The 20,282-nt window shown below is 49.3% G+C and overlaps 1 protein-coding gene across 6 annotated transcripts in view; it reads right to left on the bottom strand.

Moving 5' to 3' along the window:
- robo2 (roundabout, axon guidance receptor, homolog 2 (Drosophila)) overlaps positions 1-20,282 on the bottom strand; it is a 375,041-nt gene that overhangs the window by 149,502 nt on the left and 205,257 nt on the right. For all 6 annotated transcript variants that reach the window (XM_031791154.1, XM_031791152.1, XM_031791149.1 and 3 more), the window contains exon 3: positions 1,072-1,229. In XM_031791154.1, the coding sequence (XP_031647014.1) occupies positions 1,072-1,229 (158 nt within the window). The remainder of the gene's footprint in view (positions 1-1,071; positions 1,230-20,282) is intronic.

Below are 20,282 nucleotides of genomic sequence, written 5' to 3' on the forward strand. Positions count from 1 at the left end.
AGTTAGTAGTACATGGTTAGTTATTTTTAAGTTGTTAGTTAGTATTATGTGGTTAAGTAATGGTATGTGGTTTGTTAGTAGTACGTGGACAGTTAGTATTATGTGGCTAGTTAGTATTATGTGGTTAGTTAGTAGTACATGGTTAGTTATTTTTAAGTTGTTAGTTAGTATTATGTGGTTAAGTAATGGTATGTGGTTTGTTAGTAGTACGTGGACAGTTAGTATTATGTGGCTAGTTAGTAGTACATGGGTAGTTAGTTAGTAGTACATGGTTAGTTATTTTTAAGTTGTTAGTTAGTATTATGTGGTTAAGTAATGGTATGTGGTTTGTTAGTAGTACGTGGACAGTTAGTATTATGTGGCTAGTTAGTAGTACATGGGTAGTTAGTTAGTAGTACATGGTTAGTTATTTTTAAGTTGTTAGTTAGTATTATGTGGTTAAGTAATGGTATGTGGTTTGTTAGTAGTACGTGGACAGTTAGTATTATGTGGCTAGTTAGTATTATGTGGTTTGTTAGTATTATGTGGTTAGTTAGTAGTACATGGTTAGTTATTTTTAAGTTGCTAGTTAGTATTATGTGGTTAGTTAGTAGTACATGGTTAGTTATTTTTAAGTTGCTAGTTAGTATTATGTGGTTAGTTAGTAGTACATGGTTAGTTATTTTTAAGTTGCTAGTTAGTATTATGTGGTTAGTTAGTAGTACATGGTTAGTTAGTATTAAGTGGTTAGTTAGTAGTACCTGTTTAGTTTGTATTATGTGGTTAGTTAGTGGTACCTGGTTAGTTAGTAGTACATGGCTAGTTAGTATTAAGTGGTTAGTTAGTAGTACATGGTTAGTTAGTATTAAGTGGTTAGTTAGTAGTACCTGTTTAGTTTGTATTATGTGGTTAGTTAGTAGTACATGGTTAGTTAGTATTAAGTGGTTAGTTAGTAGTACCTGTTTAGTTTGTATTATGTGGTTAGTTAGTGGTACCTGGTTAGTTAGTAGTACATGGCTAGTTAGTATTATGTGGTTAGTTAGTCGTACATGGCTAGTTAGTATTATGTGGTTAGTTAGTAGTAGTACTTACGGTGATCCTGTCCTCCTTGTCTTCGATGCGTACTTTGTCCTTCTTCCAGTAGGTGGTGGGTTCAGGGTGACCTCTAGGGGGGATACACTCCAGGATGGCCGGTTCCCCCGCTGCCACCACCACGTCTGTAGGGTTCTGTCTGAAGTCATCACGCAGCACTGAGGAGAAAGAGGGAGAGGAGAGAGGGAGGGTGAGCCTGTGAAGAAGGTCTGCAATGACAAAACACTTTATCTGATCAAATACTTAGCTAGGTGTCTCTGTGAACACTTTACGCAATGACTTGCAATGTCTGTGTCTGTGTCTGTGTGTGTGGTGAGTGCATGGGGGGGGGGGATCAGCCTGATGTGCATTAAACAGATGTTAACAGATGTTAAATATCATCTGACTGGTCTAGCACAAGTAGCAGCTGATTGGAGTTAATGGAGGTCCCAGCGGAGGCAGGAGTACAGGAACACACATAATAACCTGAAGCATGGTGTCACTCACATCACAGAGCTCACAGGAACACACATAATAACCTGAAGCATGGTGTCACTCACATCACAGAGCTCACAGGAACACACATAATAACCTGAAGCATGGTGTCACTCACATCACAGAGCTCACAGGAACACACATAATAACCTGAAGCATGGTGTCACTCACATCACAGAGCTCACAGGAACACACATAATAACCTGAAGCATGGTGGCACTCACATCACAGAGCTCACAGGAACACACATAATAACCTGAAGCATGGTGTCACTCACATCACAGAGCTCACAGGAACACACATAATAACCTGAAGCATGGTGTCACTCACATCACAGAGCTCACAGGAACACACATAATAACCTGAAGCATAGTGTCACTCACATCACAGAGCTCACAGGAACACACATAATAACCTGAAGCATGGTGTCACTCACATCACAGAGCTCACAGGAACACACATAATAACCTGAAGCATGGTGGCACTCACATCACAGAGCTCACAGGAACACACATAATAACCTGAAGCATGGTGTCACTCACATCACAGAGCTCACAGGAACACACATAATAACCTGAAGCATGGTGTCACTCACATCACAGAGCTCACAGGAACACACATAATAACCTGAAGCATGGTGTCACTCACATCACAGAGCTCACAGGAACACACATAATAACCTGAAGCATGGTGTCACTCACATCACAGAGCTCACAGGAACACACATAATAACCTGAAGCATGGTGTCACTCACATCACAGATCTCACAGGAACACACATAATAACCTGAAGCATGGTGTCACTCACATCACAGAGCTCACAGGAACACACATAATAACCTGAAGCATGGTGTCACTCACATCACAGAGCTCACAGGAACACACATAATAACCTGAAGCATGGTGTCACTCACATCACAGAGCTCACAGGAACACACATAATAACCTGAAGCAATGGTGTCACTCACATCACAGAGCTCACAGGAACACACATAATAACCTGAAGCATGGTGTCACTCACATCACAGAGCTCACAGGAACACACATAATAACCTGAAGCATAGTGTCACTCACATCACAGAGCTCACAGGAACACACATAATAACCTGAAGCATGGTGTCACTCACATCACAGAGCTCACAGGAACACACATAATAACCTGAAGCATGGTGTCACTCACATCACAGAGCTCACAGGAACACACATAATAACCTGAAGCATGGTGTCACTCACATCACAGAGCTCACAGGAACACACAGAATGCTCTGAAGCACGGTGTCATTCACATCACAGAGCTCACAGGAACACACAGAATGCCCTGAAGCACGGTGTCATTCACATCACAGAGCTCACAGGGGCGCAGCACTGCTCAGTACCATGGGTATAGTACACACACACACACTGACCATGGGCGGTCTGGCAAACAATGTTCCCCGCTATCTAATCCCTCTCAGGTAGCCCTTTCGTCACACAGATCCCCTCTCAGCCTGTCTAGTGTTCTGTCATACACACAGAACAGGCCTGCTCATTATCAACCACACAATGGCTGCACATGTTAACAGTTGACAACACACCTCAACCCCCATTAGTTACTAGAGACTACACCAGTATCAGTGTCTTCTACACTGAGGAACACCTTACTAATATTGAGTTGCACCCCCACCCCCTTTTCCCCCTCTTTTTCCCTCAGAACAGCCTCAATTCATTAGGGCATGGACTCTACAAGGTGTTGAAAGCGTTCCACAGGGATTCTGGCCCATGTTGACTCCAATGCTTCCCACAGTTGTGTCAAGTTGATTGGATGTTCATCGGGTGGTGGACCATTCTTGATACACAAAGGAATCTGTTGAGCATGAAAAACCCAGCAGCGTTGCAGTTCTTGACACAAACCAGTACAGCTGGCACCTACTACCATACCCCATTCAAAGGCACTTCAATATTTTGTGTTGCCCATTCACCGTCTAAATGACACACATTCACAATCCATGTTTCAATCTCAAGGCTTAAAAATCCTTCTTTAACCTGTCTTCTCCCCTTCTACACTAATTGAGGTGGATTTAACAAATGACATCAATAAGGGATCATAGTTTCACCTGGATTCACCTGGTCAGTCTATGTCATGGAAAGATCAAGGTTTTGTATACATAGTGTATATTAGCAAATGTCCTTGTGCTCTGCAGTGTAACAGAAAACACTGAACCACTTAACAGATATAAAGAGCTGCTTCACAGAGAAAAGATTACCTTAAAAGCTCAGGCTGCTTGTTAAAGCCACAAACTTGGGATCATTCTAGAACATGCTGGGCGCACTCAAGCTGACATTTTCCTGCTTAACTCAAACCAAATCCACAGAATTCCGTCATGTCGGGCGGTGATTCCAGCCTGTATCTGGGGACATGTGTGATGGATAAAAAAAGAAGAAGGGGATGTTTGAGGAGAGCTAAATTAAGGGCAGCACCACAGGTTCTTGTGCAAATTCCCTGTGGTGCTTGCCTGCACACACACACACACACACACACATGGAGAAGGGGTTGGATTAGAGTGGTATAATAGGTCCCAGTGCGCTCCTCTCCTCTCCTCTCCTCTCCTCTCCTCTCCTCTCCTCTCCTCTCCTCTCCTCTCCTCTCCTCTCCTCTCCTCTCCTCTCCTCTCCTCTCCTCTCCTCTCCTCTCCTCTCCTCTCCTCTCCTCTCCTCTCCTCTCCTCTCCTCTCCTGTTCTGTTCTGTTCTGTTCTCCTCTCCTCTCCTCTCCTGTTCTGTTCTGTTCTGTTCTGTTCTGTTCTGTTCTGTTCTGTTCTGTTCTGTTCTGCTCTCCTCTCCTCTCCTCTCCTCTCCTCTCCTCTCCTCTCCTCTCCTCTCCTCTCCTCTCCTCTCCTCTCCTCTCCTCTCCTCTCCTCTCCTCTCCTCTCCTCTCCTCTCCTCTCCTCTCCTCTGTTCTGCTCTCCTCTCCTCTACAAGGCCCACTAGGTCTGTTTATTTATTTATTTAGGAAGGGAGGGAGGGAATAGGGGGGAGGGAAAAAGCTTTCAACTCCATTTTCCAGGGGATGGAAACAGGGTACATAGGGGGACTTTTGTGTGACACGAATTCAAATGAAATCCTCTCAGACTGGGAGGAGAGAGTACACAAAGAGAGCTCCTCTCTCTGGTTGGAGGGAGTGAGGGAGAGGGAGGGAGCAAGGGAGACGGATCGAGAGAGAGACGGATTGTGAGAGAGGTATAGAGCAGTGGCTACGGTGGGGGTCCCTCCTATTGTTGGTCCAGCTAGGATGCAGCACTTTGCACTCATGAGCTGCTGTAATTAGCCAGCCCCAGAGAGACAGACAGACAGACAGACAGACAGGGTGGAGACTGGAGCCTCAGCCTGCCTGGTTCCTCTGTTTCCATCACAAACAGAGACCTGTTTGAATGTGGCGGCCAAGTGTTTTTTGTCCAGACATTGAAACAAGATCTACTAGACAAAGTGTATGTTATATTATGTGTGTGTGTTTGTACACATGTTTTACAGTATCGTAGAAGCTACCAAGCCCCTCCCCAATACAAACAAACAAACACACCTCTGCAAACAGACACACTTTCACTGAGCTCCCAACAGGTACACACATTCACACAGACACACTTCCAAACACTGAGCTCCCAACAGGTACACACATTCACACAGACACACTTCCAAACACTGAGCTCCCAACAGGTACACACATTCACACAGACACACTTTCAAACACTGAGCTCCCAACAGGTACACACATTCACACAGACACACTTTCAAACACTGAGCTCCCAACAGGTACACACATTCACACAGACACACTTTCAAACACTGAGGTCCCAACAGGTACACACATTCACACAGACACACTTTCAAACACTGAGCTCCCAACAGGTACACACATTCACACAGACACACTTTCAAACACTGAGCTCCCAACAGGTACACACATTCACACAGACACACTTTCAAACACTGAGGTCCCAACAGGTACACACATTCACACAGACACACTTTCAAACACTGAGCTCCCAACAGGTACACACATTCACACAGACACACTTCCAAACACTGAGCTCCCAACAGTTACACACATTCACACAGATGGTGTGTATTCAGGTGAGAGGATTATGTTCTGTGTGTTGGTTCTGGGTTCTGTAATAACAACACAATGCCTTGAACAGATGCATGTACAAGAAACGAGCAGGGAAAACACACTCACATTCAAATCCTGACCTTCAATCCTGATTGGATACAACTGAAGAAAGTCCAAAGCATCTTTCTAGGATTTCTGCTTACATGATGATTACCACTGACCATCTGCCTTTGCGCCACTACTGATTAGCAGTACATTTCTTGGATGTGTGTGCAGTTTGTGAAAGTGTGTGGCTTTTGTGTGTATTTGCTGTGTGTGCGTGTGTGTGTGTGTGTGTGTGTGTGTGTGTGTGTGTGTGTGTGTGTGTGTGTGTGTGTGTGTGTGTGTGTGTGTGTGTGTGTGTGTGTGTGTGTGTGTGTGTGTCTGGTATGATTTGTGTATATACAGGTTCTGAACTCTTGCTCTAACTCCAGGGCTTACGGGCACGGAGGCCCATATCGCCGGGCAGATGTCAGACGTAATTGCATTTCTATCCCCCTGATAACCCCAGCTCTTACCCCTCCAAAAACACCTCACCTCCCATGGAGGTATAAGGCCCAAATTCCTGCCAGTGTCCTTACTGGTGATTAATATTACATATTTATATATGCATACCCTTCTGCCTGGGAAGGCTACATCTGTCAGACAGGCTGCAGGCGATACAAACACATATCAGAAAAATAGGAATCCGCCCTCGGCAGACAAATGTATTTATTTCTCCAACTACCTAAGGAGGCAGCAGGAGAGGGGTGGGGTGGAGGGTAGCAGCAGAAGGGGTAAAGCACAGTAAATAGGCAGCTCTGCACCTGGCGCAGCGGCAACTTTCAAACTTAAAGGGGAAAGAGTCAAGTTGCAACTTGCATGGTGGAACAGCGACTGAGTGGGGAAAAGAGACTGTAGAACAGTGGTGGAGTGGGAAGGGCAGACTGTAGAACAGTGGTGGAGTGGGAAGGGCAGACTGTGGAAACAGTGGTGGAGTGGGAAGGGCAGACTGTGGAACAGTGGTGGAGTGGGAAGGGCAGACTGTAGAACAGTGGTGGAGTGGGAAGGGCAGACTGTGGAACAGTGGTGGAGTGGGAAGGGCAGACTGTGGAACAGTGGTGGAGTGGGAAGGGCAGACTGTAGAACAGTGGTGGAGTGGGAGGGGCAGACTGTAGAACAGTGGTGGAGTGGGAAGGGCAGACTGTAGAACAGTGGTGGAGTGGGAAGGGCAGACTGTGGAACAGTGGTGGAGTGGGAAGGGCAGACTGTGGAACAGTGGTGGAGTGGGAAGGGCAGACTGTAGAACAGTGGTGGAGTGGGAAGGGCAGACTGTGGAACAGTGGTGGAGTGGGAAGGGCAGACTGTGGAACAGTGGTGGAGTGGGAAGGGCAGACTGTAGAACAGTGGTGGAGTGGGAGGGGCAGACTGTAGAACAGTGGTGGAGTGGGAAGGGCAGACTGTAGAACAGTGGTGGAGTGGGAAGGGCAGACTGTGGAACAGTGGTGGAGTGGGAAGGGCAGACTGTGGAACAGTGGTGGAGTGGGAAGGGCAGACTGTGGAACAGTGGTGGAGTGGGAAGGGCAGACTGTAGAACAGTGGTGGAGTGGGAAGGGCAGACTGTGGAACAGTGGTGGAGTGGGAAGGGCAGACTGTGGAACAGTGGTGGAGTGGGAAGGGCAGACTGTGGAACAGTGGTGGAGTGGGAAGGGCAGACTGTGGAACAGTGGTGGAGTGGGAAGGGCAGACTGTGGAACAGTGGTGGAGTGGGAAGGGCAGACTGTGGAACAGTGGTGGAGTGGGAAGGGCAGACTGTGGAACAGTGGTGGAGTGGGAGGGGCAGCACAGACAGACACACTGAACTGTACACATCCTCTCTTAAAGCCACAGGGCACCCATCTGAATTACTCATGTGAGAGGTTTATTTGTTATTACATTTCTTTCCTATCCAATGCAGCAAAGGGCTCCCTCTCCCTGCATACATTTCTTTCCTATCCAATGCAGCAAAGGGCTCCATCTCCCTGCATACATTTCTTTCCTATCCAATGCAGCAAAGGGCTCCCTCTCCCTGCATACATTTCTTTCCTATCCAATGCAGCAAAGGGCTCCCTCTCCCTGCATACATTTCTTTCCTATCCAATGCAGCAAAGGGCTCCCTCTCCCTGCATACATTTCTTTCCTATCCAATGCAGCAAAGGGCTCCCTCTCCCTGCATACATTTCTTTCCTATCCAATGCAGCAAAGGGCTCCCTCTCCCTGCATACATTTCTTTCCTATCCAATGCAGCAAAGGGCTCCCTCTCCCTGCATACATTTCTTTCCTATCCAATGCAGCAAAGGGCTCCCTCTCCCTGCATACATTTCTTTCCTATCCAATGCAGCAAAGGGCTCCCTCTCCCTGCATACATTTCTTTCCTATCCAATGCAGCAAAGGGCTCCCTCTCCCTGCATACATTTCTTTCCTATCCAATGCAGCAAAGGGCTCCCTCTCCCTGCATACATTTCTTTCCTATCCAATGCAGCAAAGGGCTCCCTCTCCCTGCATACATTTCTTTCCTATCCAATGCAGCAAAGGGCTCCCTCTCCCTGCATACATTTCTTTCCTATCCAATGCAGCAAAGGGCTCCCTCTCCCTGCATACATTTCTTTCCTATCCAATGCAGCAAAGGGCTCCCTCTCCCTGCATACATTTCCAGACAGGTCAGGGCTGAGAAACACACAGGGATTACAGCACTGCTGTTCAGACCTGGAGCCATTCCACTCTACAGCACCACCACCTCCTATTCACACACTGATAGGAAAAAACACTGCGCACATACTGTTCCTGGAGTGTATTTTAATAGCTAGCTCCGAGCTATGATAGCAGCATTTCATTCAGTGCTTTGGAAGAAGTGCTTTTTCTGCTCTATCCATCCAGAGTGCTATTACAATGCCACTATGTGCCTTTAGACAAGAGAGGCAATATATCTGTCACTTTACACTAAAAACACTAGAGCTATCTGTGGAGTCATATTAGTGTTTTGTATTACTGGCTGTAGACGCTGAAGGCTGCAGTATAATGTAGTGCAGCGTGGTGTAGAGAAAGGGCCTCTATTTGTCTCAGTGGCAGATTTCTGTGTATCTCCGGACAGCTCATTGGGCCAGCTGGCCAGTGGTAACCTCTGCCCCCCATCCAGATACAGAAATGACCCCCTCATATCCCTCTATGGGGTCAGAGGTCAGCACAGAGAAACAATTGCACAAATCTGGCCGGTCTGTCTGGCGACCGGCCTCCTCCTCTACCATCCTCCTCCACCCCGCCACCCCACCCCCCTCCTCGCTACTCCCCCTATGGATATTCTCCCCACACACTCCCTCGACGTTTGCTTAGCTTACCTGCTGCTCTCCTTAGGGACAGCCTCCCCCACGGACTTTTACTCTGCCCCCACCTCAGCGACATGCATCACTGTTACAGTTATTAACATGTACATTACTATTTCCATTTGTATTATTATTTGTATTGTTTTAATTTCACTTGGTTCCCCAACCCCCCCAACAGTCTTTACTCTGACTGCTGCTCCCCCATATGGTGATTCCCCCCCAACAGTCTTTACTCTGACTGCTGCTCCCCCATATGGTGATTCCCCCCAACCCCCCCAACAGTCTTTACTCTGACTGCTGCTCCCCCATATGGTGATTCCCCCCAACCCCCTCAACAGTCTTTACTCTGACTGCTGCTCCCCCATATGGTGATTCCCCCCAACCCCCCCAACAGTCTTTACTCTGACTGCTGCTCCCCCATATGGTGATTCCCCCCAACCCCCCCAACAGTCTTTACTCTGACTGCTGCTCCCCCATATGGTGATTCCCCCCAACCCCCCCAACAGTCTTTACTCTGACTGCTGCTCCCCCATATGGTGATTCCCCCCAACCCCCCCAACAGTCTTTACTCTGACTGCTGCCCCCCCATATGGTGATCCCCCCCCAACAGTCTTTACTCTGACTGCTGCTCCCCCATATGGTGATTCCCCCCAACCCCCCCAACAGTCTTTACTCTGACTGCTGCTCCCCCATATGGTGATTCCCCCCCAACAGTCTTTACTCTGACTGCTGCTCCCCCATATGGTGATTCCCCCCCAACAGTCTTTACTCTGACTGCTGCTCCCCCATATGGTGATTCCCCCCAACAGTCTTTACTCTGACTGCTGCTCCCCCATATGGTGATTCCCCCCAACAGTCTTTACTCTGACTGCTACTCCCCCATATGGTGATTCCCCCCCAACCCCCTCAACAGTCTTTACTCTGACTGCTGCTCCCCCATATGGTGATTCCCCCCAACCCCCCCAACAGTCTTTACTCTGACTGCTGCTCCCCCATATGGTGATTCCCCCCAACCCCCTCAACAGTCTTTACTCTGACTGCTGCTCCCCCATATGGTGATTCCCCCCCAACCCCCTCAACAGTCTTTACTCTGACTGCTGCTCCCCCATATGGTGATTCCCCCCAACCCCCCCAACAGTCTTTACTCTGACTGCTGCTCCCCCATATGGTGATTCCCCCCAACCCCCTCAACAGTCTTTACTCTGACTGCTGCTCCCCCATATGGTGATTACCCCAACCCCCTCAACAGTCTTTACTCTGACTGCTACTCCCCCATATGGTGATTCCCCCCAACCCCCTCAACAGTCTTTACTCTGACTGCTACTCCCCCATATGGTGATTCCCCCCAACCCCCTCAACAGTCTTTCCTCTGACTGCTGCTCCCCCATATGGTGATTCCCCCCAACCCCCTCAACAGTCTTTACTCTGGCTGCTGCTCCCCCATATGGTGATTCCCCCCAACCCCCTCAACAGTCTTTACTCTGACTGCTGCTCCCCCATATGGTGATTCCCCCCAACCCCCTCAACAGTCTTTACTCTGACTGCTGCTCCCCCATATGGTGATTCCCCCCAACCCCCTCAACAGTCTTTACACTGACTGCTGCTCCCCCATATGGTGATTCCCCCCAACCCCCTCAACAGTCTTTACTCTGACTGCTGCTCCCCCATATGGTGATTCCCCCCAACCCCCTCAACAGTCTTTACTCTGACTGCTGCTCCCCCATATGGTGATTCCCCCCAACCCCCTCAACAGTCTTTACTCTGACTGCTGCTCCCCCATATGGTGATTCCCCCCAACCCACTCAACAGTCTTTACTCTGACTGCTGCTCCCCCATATGGTGATTCCCCCCAACCCCCTAAAGTCTTTACTCTGACTGCTGCTCCCCCATATGGTGATTCCCCCCAACCCCCTCAACAGTCTTTACTCTGACTGCTAATCCCCCATATGGTGATTCCCCCCAACCCCCTCAACAGTCTTTACTCTGACTGCTGCTCCCCCATATGGTGATTCCCCCCAACCCCCACAACAGTCTTTACTCTGCCTGCTGCTCCCCCATATGGTGATTCCCCCCAACCCCATCAACAGTCTTTACTCTGACTGCTGCTCCCCCATATGGTGATTCCCCCCAACCCCCTCAACAGTCTTTCCTCTGCCTGCTGCTCCCCCATATGGTGATTCCCCCCAACCCCCTCAACAGTTTTTCCTCTGCCTGCTGCTCCCCCATATGGTGATTCCCCCCAACCCCCTCAACAGTCTTTACTCTGACTGCTGCTCCCCCATATGGTGATTCCCCCCAACCCCCTCAACAGTCTTTACTCTGACTGCTGCTCCCCCATATGGTGATTCCCCCCAACCCCCTCAACAGTCTTTACTCTGACTGCTGCTCCCCCATATGGTGATTCCCCCCAACCCCCTCAACAGTCTTTACTCTGACTGCTGCTCCCCCATATGGTGATTCCCCCCAACCCCCTCAACAGTCTTTACTCTGCCTGCTACTCCCCCATATGGTGATTCCCCCCAACCCCCTCAACAGTCTTTACTCTGACTGCTACTCCCCCATATGGTGATTCCCCCCAACCCCCTCAACAGTCTTTACTCTGACTGTTGCTCCCCCATATGGTGATTCCCCCAAACCCCCTCAACAGTCTTTACTCTGACTTCTGCTCCCCCATATGGTGATTCCCCCCAACCCCCTCAACAGTCTTTACTCTGACTGCTGCTCCCCCATATGGTGATTCCCCCCAACCCCCTCAACAGTCTTTACTCTGACTGCTGCTCCCCCATATGGTGATTCCCCCCAACCCCCTCAACAGTCTTTACTCTGACTGCTACTCCCCCATATGGTGATTCCCCCCAACCCCCTCAACAGTCTTTCCTCTGACTGCTGCTCCCCCATATGGTGATTCCCCCCAACCCCCTCAACAGTCTTTACTCTGACTGCTGCTCCCCCATATGGTGATTCCCCCCAACCCCCTCAACAGTCTTTACTCTGACTGCTGCTCCCCCATATGGTGATTCCCCCACCCCCCTCAACAGTCTTTACTCTGACTGCTGCTCCCCCATATGGTGATTCCCCCCAACCCCCTCAACAGTCTTTACTCTGACTGCTGCTCCCCCATATGGTGATTCCCCCCAACCCACTCAACAGTCTTTACTCTGACTGCTACTCCCCCATATGGTGATTCCCCCCAACCCCCTCAACAGTCTTTACTCTGACTGCTGCTCCCCCATATGGTGATTCCCCCCAACCCCCTCAACAGTCTTTACTCTGACTGCTGCTCCCCCATATGGTGATTCCCCCCAACCCCCTCAACAGTCTTTAATCTGACTGCTGCTCCCCCATATGGTGATTCCCCCTCAACAGTCTTTACTCTGACTGCTGCTCCCCCATATGGTGATTCCCCCCAACCCCCTCAACAGTCTTTAATCTGACTGCTGCTCCCCCATATGGTGATTCCCCCCAACCCCCCCAACAGTCTTTACTCTGACTGCTGCTCCCCCATATGGTGATTCCCCCCAACCCCCTCAACAGTCTTTACTCTGACTGTTGCTCCCCATATGGTGATTCCCCCCAACCCCCTCAACAGTCTTTACTCTGACTGCTACTCCCCCATATGGTGATTCCCCCCAACCCCCTCAACAGTCTTTACTCTGACTGCTGCTCCCCCATATGGTGATTCCCCCAACCCCCTCAACAGTCTTCACTCTGACTGCTGCTCCCCCATATGGTGATTCCCCCCAACCCCCTCAACAGTCTTTACTCTGACTGCTGCTCCCCATATGGTGATTCCCCCCAACCCCCTCAACAGTCTTTACTCTGACTGCTACTCCCCCATATGGTGATTCCCCCCAACCCCCTCAACAGTCTTTACTCTGACTGCTGCTCCCCCATATGGTGATTCCCCCCAACCCCCTCAACAGTCTTTAATCTGACTGCTGCTCCCCCATATGGTGATTCCCCCTCAACAGTCTTTACTCTGACTGCTGCTCCCCCATATGGTGATTCCCCCCAACCCCCTCAACAGTCTTTAATCTGACTGCTGCTCCCCCATATGGTGATTCCCCCCAACCCCCCCAACAGTCTTTACTCTGACTGCTGCTCCCCCATATGGTGATTCCCCCCAACCCCCTCAACAGTCTTTACTCTGACTGCTGCTCCCCATATGGTGATTCCCCCCAACCCCCTCAACAGTCTTTACTCTGACTGCTGCTCCCCCATATGGCGATTCCTCCCCCAACCCCCCCAACAGTCTTTACTCTGACTGCTGCTCCCCCATATAGTGATTCCCCCCCAACCCCCCCAACAGTCTTTACTCTGACTGCTGCTCCCCCATATAGTGATTCCCCCCCAACCCCCCCAACAGTCTTTACTCTGACTGCTTCTCCCCCATATGGTGATTCCCCCCCAACAGTCTTTACTTTGACTGCTGCTCCCCCATATGGTGATTCCCCCTCAACAGTCTTTACTCTGACTGCTGCTCCCGATATGGTGATTCCCCCTCAACAGTCTTTACTCTGACTGCTACTCCCCATATGGTGATTCCCCCCCAACCCCCCCAACAGTCTTTACTCTGACTGCTGCTCCCCATATGGTGATTCCCCCCAACAGTCTTTACTCTGACTGCTACTCCCGATATGGTGATTCCCCCCAAACCCCCCCAACAGTCTTTACTCTGACTGCTGCTCCCCATATGGTGATTCCTCCCCAACCCCCCAACAGTCTTTACTCTGACTGCTTCTCCCCCATATGGTGAATCCTCCCCAACAGTCTTTACTCTGACTGCTGCTCCTCCATATGGTGATTCCCCCCCAACAGTCTTTACTCTGACTGCTGCTCCCCCATATGGTAATTCCCCCCAACCCCCTCAACAGTCTTTACTCTGACTGCTGCTCCCCCATATGGTGATTCCCCCCAACCCCCTCAACAGTCTTTACTCTGACTGCTAATCCCCCATATGGTGATTCCCCCCAACCCCCTCAACAGTCTTTACTCTGACTGCTGCTCCCCCATATGGTGATTCCCCCCAACCCCCTCAACAGTCTTTATTCTGACTGCTGCCCCCCCATATGGTGATTCCCCCCCAACAGTCTTTACTCTGACTGCTGCTCCCCCATATGGTGATTCCCCCCAACCCCCTCAACAGTCTTTAATCTGACTGCTGCCCCCCCATATGGTGAGTCCCCCCCAACAGTCTTTACTCTGACTGCTGCTCCCCCATATGGTGATTCCCCCCAACCCCCTCAACAGTCTTTAATCTGACTGCTGCTCCCCCATATGGTGATTCCCCCTCAACAGTCTTTACTCTGACTGCTGCTCCCGATATGGTGATTCCCCCTCAACAGTCTTTACTCTGACTGCTACTCCCCATATGGTGATTCCCCCCAACCCCCTCAACAGTCTTTACTCTGACTGCTGCTCCCCCATATGGTGATTCCCCCCAACCCCCTCAACAGTCTTTAATCTGACTGCTGCTCCCCCATATGGTGATTCCCCCCAACCCCCCCAACAGTCTTTACTCTGACTGCTGCTCCCCCATATGGTGATTCCCCCCAACCCCCTCAACAGTCTTTACTCTGACTGTTGCTCCCCATATGGTGATTCCCCCCAACCCCCTCAACAGTCTTTACTCTGACTGCTGCTCCCCCCATATGGCGATTCCTCCCCCAAACAGTCTTTACTCTGACTGCTGCTCCCCCATATAGTGATTCCCCCCCAACCCCCCCAACAGTCTTTACTCTGACTGCTGCTCCCCCATATAGTGATTCCCCCCCAACCCCCCCAACAGTCTTTACTCTGACTGCTTCTCCCCCATATGGTGATTCCCCCCCAACAGTCTTTACTTTGACTGCTACTCCCCCATATGGTGATTCCCCCTCAACAGTCTTTACTCTGACTGCTGCTCCCGATATGGTGATTCCCCCTCAACAGTCTTTACTCTGACTGCTACTCCCCATATGGTGATTCCCCCCCAACCCCCCCAACAGTCTTTACTCTGACTGCTGCTCCCCATATGGTGATTCCCCCCAACAGTCTTTACTCTGACTGCTACTCCCGATATGGTGATTCCCCCCAAACCCCCCCAACAGTCTTTACTCTGACTGCTGCTCCCCATATGGTGAATCCTCCCCAACCCCCCCAACAGTCTTTACTCTGACTGCTTCTCCCCCATATGGTGATTCCTCCCCAACAGTCTTTACTCTGACTGCTGCTCCTCCATATGGTGATTCCCCCCCAACAGTCTTTACTCTGACTGCTGCTCCCCCATATGGTGATCCCTCCCCAACAGTCTTTCCTCTGACTGCTGCTCCCCCATATGGTGATTCCCCCCAACCCCCTCAACAGTCTTTCCTCTGACTGCTGCTCCCCCATATGGTGATTCCCCCCAACCCCCTCAACAGTCTTTACTCTGACTGTTGCTCCACCATATGGTGATTCCCCCCAACCCCCTCAACAGTCTTTACTCTGACTGCTGCTCCCCCATAGGGTGATTCCCCCCCAACAGTCTTTACTCTGACTGCTGCTCCCCCATATGGTGATTCCCCCCAACCCCTCAACAGTCTTTACTCTGACTGCTGCTCCCCCATATGGTGATTCCCCCCCAACAGTCTTTACTCTGACTGCTGCTCCCCCATATGGTGATTCCCTCCAACCCCCTCAACAGTCTTTACTCTGACTGCTGCTCCCCCATATGGTGATTCCCCCCCAACAGTCTTTACTCTGACTGCTGCTCCCCCATATGGTGATTCCCCCCCAACAGTCTTTACTCTGACTGCTGCTCCCCCATATGGTGATTCCCCCCCCAACAGTCTTCACCTCAATAGACATGTATTTATTCATCACTGCTCCAGTAATAATGAATATAGTGGTATTTATATTTCTATATTTCTATTTCTATTGTTGTTTTGTTTTTATTTCCATGTTCATTGTTTTATTTCATTTAGTCCTGCATGTTGGAGCCTAAGATGTTCACTGTACCCTGCAATCACACCCTCAACACTGTTCATGTGTCTATTAAACACTGTGAATATGTCTATTATACACTGTGAATGTGACTATTAAACACTGTGAATGTGACTATTAAACACTGTGAATGTGTCACATTCTCTCCCTACCATCCTTCTCTACCTGTTTCTATGGTCTACCTATATAGATGGATGCATTATGCAGCTCATCCTATCATGTAATTCACCCCATGTCCTCCTATCTGCAAATGACCAGCCAGGGTGTCCTAAATAAACCTGTCACGCCACCAGATAAGATGCAGGAAATATGGCAATCATATCATATGGAGTGGTGTGATATGGTGCTGGGGGAAAACAGGTTGTGATATGACAATGATATGTACATCTTTTAATGGGGTTATAGCCAGGGATGATATGTACATATTTGAATGGGGTTATAAACAGGGATGGAGAGAGAGAAAGGTAAGTGTGGTGAAAGGTGAAGCAAAGAGAGGGAGGGTAGAGGAGGAGGTTAGAGGAGGAGGCGGATGGGAGGATGAGGAGGGAACAGGATGAGAAGGGGAAACGAGGAGGAGGAGGAGGATGGAGGAGGAGGAGGTTAGAGGAGGAGGATGGAGGAGGAGGAGGTTAGAGGAGGAGGAGGGTAGAGAAGGAGGAGGGTAGAGGAGGAAGAGGGTAGAGGGTAGAGGGTAGAGGAGGAAGAGGGTAGAGGAGGAGGGTAGAGGGTAGAGGAGGAAGAGGGTAGAGGGTGGAGGAGGAGGGTAGAAGAGGAATAGGCTAGAGGTTAGAGGAGGAAGAGGGTAGAGGTTAGAGGATGAAGAGGGTAGAGGGTAGAGGAGGAAGAGTGTAGAGGTTAGAGGAGGAAGATGGTAGAGGGTAGAGGAGGGAGAGGGTAGAGGGTAGAGGAGGAGGATATAGGGTAGAGGGGGAGAGGGTAGAGGGTAGAGGAGGAAGAGGGTAGATGGTAGATGGTAGAGGAGGAAGAGGGTAGAGGAGGAAGAGGGTAGATGGTAGAGGAGGGAGAGGGTAGAGGGTAGAGGAGGAAGAGGGTAGATGGTAGAGGAGGAAGAGGGTAGAGGGGGAAGAGGGTAGAGGAGGGAGAGGGTAGAGGAGGAAGAGGGTAGATGGTAGAGGAGGAAGAGGGTAGAGGGGGAAGAGAGTAGAGGAGGAAGAGGGTAGAGGGTAGAGAAGGGAGAGGGTCGAGGGTAGAGGAGGAGGAAGAGGGTAGAGAGTAGAGGAGGGAGAGGGTCGATGAGGAAGAGGGTAGAGGGTAGAGGAGGAAGAGGGTAGAGGGTAGAGGAGGGAGAGGGTCGAGGGTAGAGGAGGAAAAGGGTAGAGGAGGGAGAGGGTCGAGAGTAGAGGAGGAAGAGGGTCGATGGTAGAGGAGGAAGAGGGTAGAGGAGGAAGAGGGTAGAGGAGGAAGAGGGTAGAGGGTAGAGGAGGGAGAGGGTCGAGGGTAGAGGAGGAAAAGGGTAGAAGCTGGAGGAGGGAGAGGGTCGAGGGTAGAGGAGGAAGAGGGTAGATGGTAGAGGAGGAAGAGGGTAGAGGAGGAAGAGGGTAGAGGAGGAAGAGGGTAGATGGTAGAGGAGGGGAGAGGGTCGATGCTAGAGGAGGAGGAAGAGGGTAGAGGGTAGAGGAGGGAGAGGGTCGAGGAGGAAGAGGAGGAAGACAACACAACAAGAGATGATGAGAGGAGGGACATGGCAGAAGGTCAAACATTAGAGAGAGAGGAGACAGAGGGTGTCAATTAACTAGTGGAGGGGGGAGGTGGCACATTCCATCACACTCTGCCCCACGCTGTGAGGGTGTCCCTGCCTCTGTACACAGGGCCTAAACAAACACTCATTAACACAGTCCTCCTTCAAAGATCGTTTTTCACCCAGCAGTCCTAATTTGGCTTAATGAGGCCCCCGCTGGCCAGCACCGTAATGGCAGAAGACAGAAAGTACCAGGCAGGGTATCCTACTGGACGCCCATACCATGGAATACAGTGTGATGGAAAAACAATATAATTAACTATTTAATGAACCTATCCCCTCTTACCACCCTCCATCCTTCCAACGTACAATCCTCAAATTCAATTTAGGCTATTCCATGCTTTATGGTAATGTATAGCTCATTAAAATGTTAGTTAAAAACTCATAAAAATTCACTTGGAGAAGTAATGGCTTCATTAAAGTAATATGCTGAAAAGCTAAGAAAAAGACAGGAAGAACAAAGAGAAGAAAGAGAGAAAGAGAAAGACAGCTTTCTAATCACTTAATTGTGACTAAAACGGAATACATTTGCATAATAAATAGTGATGAGCCGCTAAATTTTTTCTCTCTTCACAGCGCTCTATAATTAACAAGCGCTACAATTAAAGATGCATTTATTTCCCCGAAATTGTATCTTTTGGTGGCCACTTCAGTTTTCAATGTGTTGCATCTGCCTCTTCTGCCTGGTTGTTTTGTAGTGTTTGTGCGACGGCTGCCAGATGTGCAGAGCGTGCGGTAACTGGAGCTGGCTGATACAGAAGAACAATGTGCCCATGGCCCTTTCTGCCTGGCCTGATAAGGGATAGGGCTGGGTTGTGCTGATGCTCGCCTCCCGCTCAGCCCTGAATGGACACTTTAGAGCCGGAAGGAAGGAGGGGAAAGACGCAGAGGAGGTTTCCTGCCAATTACACCACACAGACTGAAAGGCAGACAGACTGACCGAGATGCAACCAAGTATACTGAGTGACTGAGTAGATGAATGTGCCTGGTAGGACTGGGAGAGGGGAAGAGAGGGAAAGGAAGAGGAAGAGGAAGAGGCAGAGGAGAGGAGAGGAGAGGAGAGGAGAGGAGAGGAGAGGAGAGGAGAGGAGAGGAGAGGAGAGGAGAGGAGAGGAGAGGAGAGGAGAGGAGAGGAGAGGAGAGGAGAGGAGAGGAGAGGAGAGGAGAGGAGAGGAGAGGAGAGGAGAGGAGAGGAGAGGATTTTGGGCTATGCTGCCTAATGAGGAAGGATGTAGCATGGCAGGGCCAGCTGTTGGTTGATAATAAGACATGTTGAGAGGTAAACATTATGCTTTGAGTAAAAACACTTGGTAAACAGGCACTACTACTCCATGAGCAGCTGGGAAATCCTGCATGATTGAGTCTACCTGAGAAAGTGGCAACATTGATTCCCATAAAGATGTATACAGATAAAACAGCTCATCATTTGAGCTGCTCAGGGCCATTAAAATCACTGTCTGACTCAGAATGTGTATTCATTTTGTTCAACGGGTTGGAGTGGCTCGACCCGAGCAGTCGATGGAAATAACATCTTTCCTAGAAATGCCACATGAAGGCGTTCTGAGATTGTGCATTGGAGGAAGCTGTGATGCCTGTTGGGGATAATAACTCATAGGGTACTGAATTTAATTGTGTCTACTTATTCTGCTAGTTCAGCTGTCTAGCCTCTCTGATCAAGAGAAATCCTATAGAAAGCCAATCAGATCAGACATAGTCCCGTAATCTACAGATCAGACATAGTCCCGTAATCTACAGATCAGACATAGTCCCGTAATCTACAGATCAGACATAGTCCCGTAATCTACAGATCAGACATAGTCCCGTAATCTACAGATCAGACATAGTCCTGTAATCTACAGATCAGACATAGTCCTGTAATCTACAGATCAGATATAGTCCTGTAATCTACAGATCAGATATAGTCCTGTAATCTACAGATCAGACATAGTCCTGTAATCTACAGATCAGACATAGTCCCGTAATCTACACATCAGACATAGTCCTGTAATCTACAGATCAGACATAGTCCTGTAATCTACACATCAGACATAGTCCTGTAATCTACAGATCAGACATAGTCCTGTAATCTACAGATCAGACATAGTCCTGTAATCTACAGATCAGATATAGTCCTGTAATCTACAGATCAGACATAGTCCTGTAATCTACAGATCAGACATAGTCCTGTAATCTACAGATCAGACATAGTCCTGTAATCTACAGATCAGACATAGTCCTGTAATCTACAGATCAGACATAGTCCTGTAATCTACAGATCAGGCATAGTCCTGTAATCTACAGATCAGACATAGTCCTGTAATCTACAGATCAGACATAGTCCTGTAATCTACAGATCAGACATAGTCCCGTAATCTACGTGTTTTTTTATGACATGATCTTTCAGTAATGACACTCTTGATGTGGAATACACATTCCAAAAGAGACATCACAACAGCATATAGTCTGGGCATATCGGGAGATGCATTGCCCCATGGGTAATGTCCTCAGCCAAAGAGAGAGCAAGAAAGAATGGAAAAAGAGAAGGAGTTTTCTCCCC

The sequence above is a fragment of the Oncorhynchus kisutch genome, linkage group LG15 (genome assembly GCF_002021735.2).
Source record: "Oncorhynchus kisutch isolate 150728-3 linkage group LG15, Okis_V2, whole genome shotgun sequence".
In the NCBI taxonomy this organism is placed as follows: domain Eukaryota; kingdom Metazoa; phylum Chordata; class Actinopteri; order Salmoniformes; family Salmonidae; genus Oncorhynchus; species Oncorhynchus kisutch.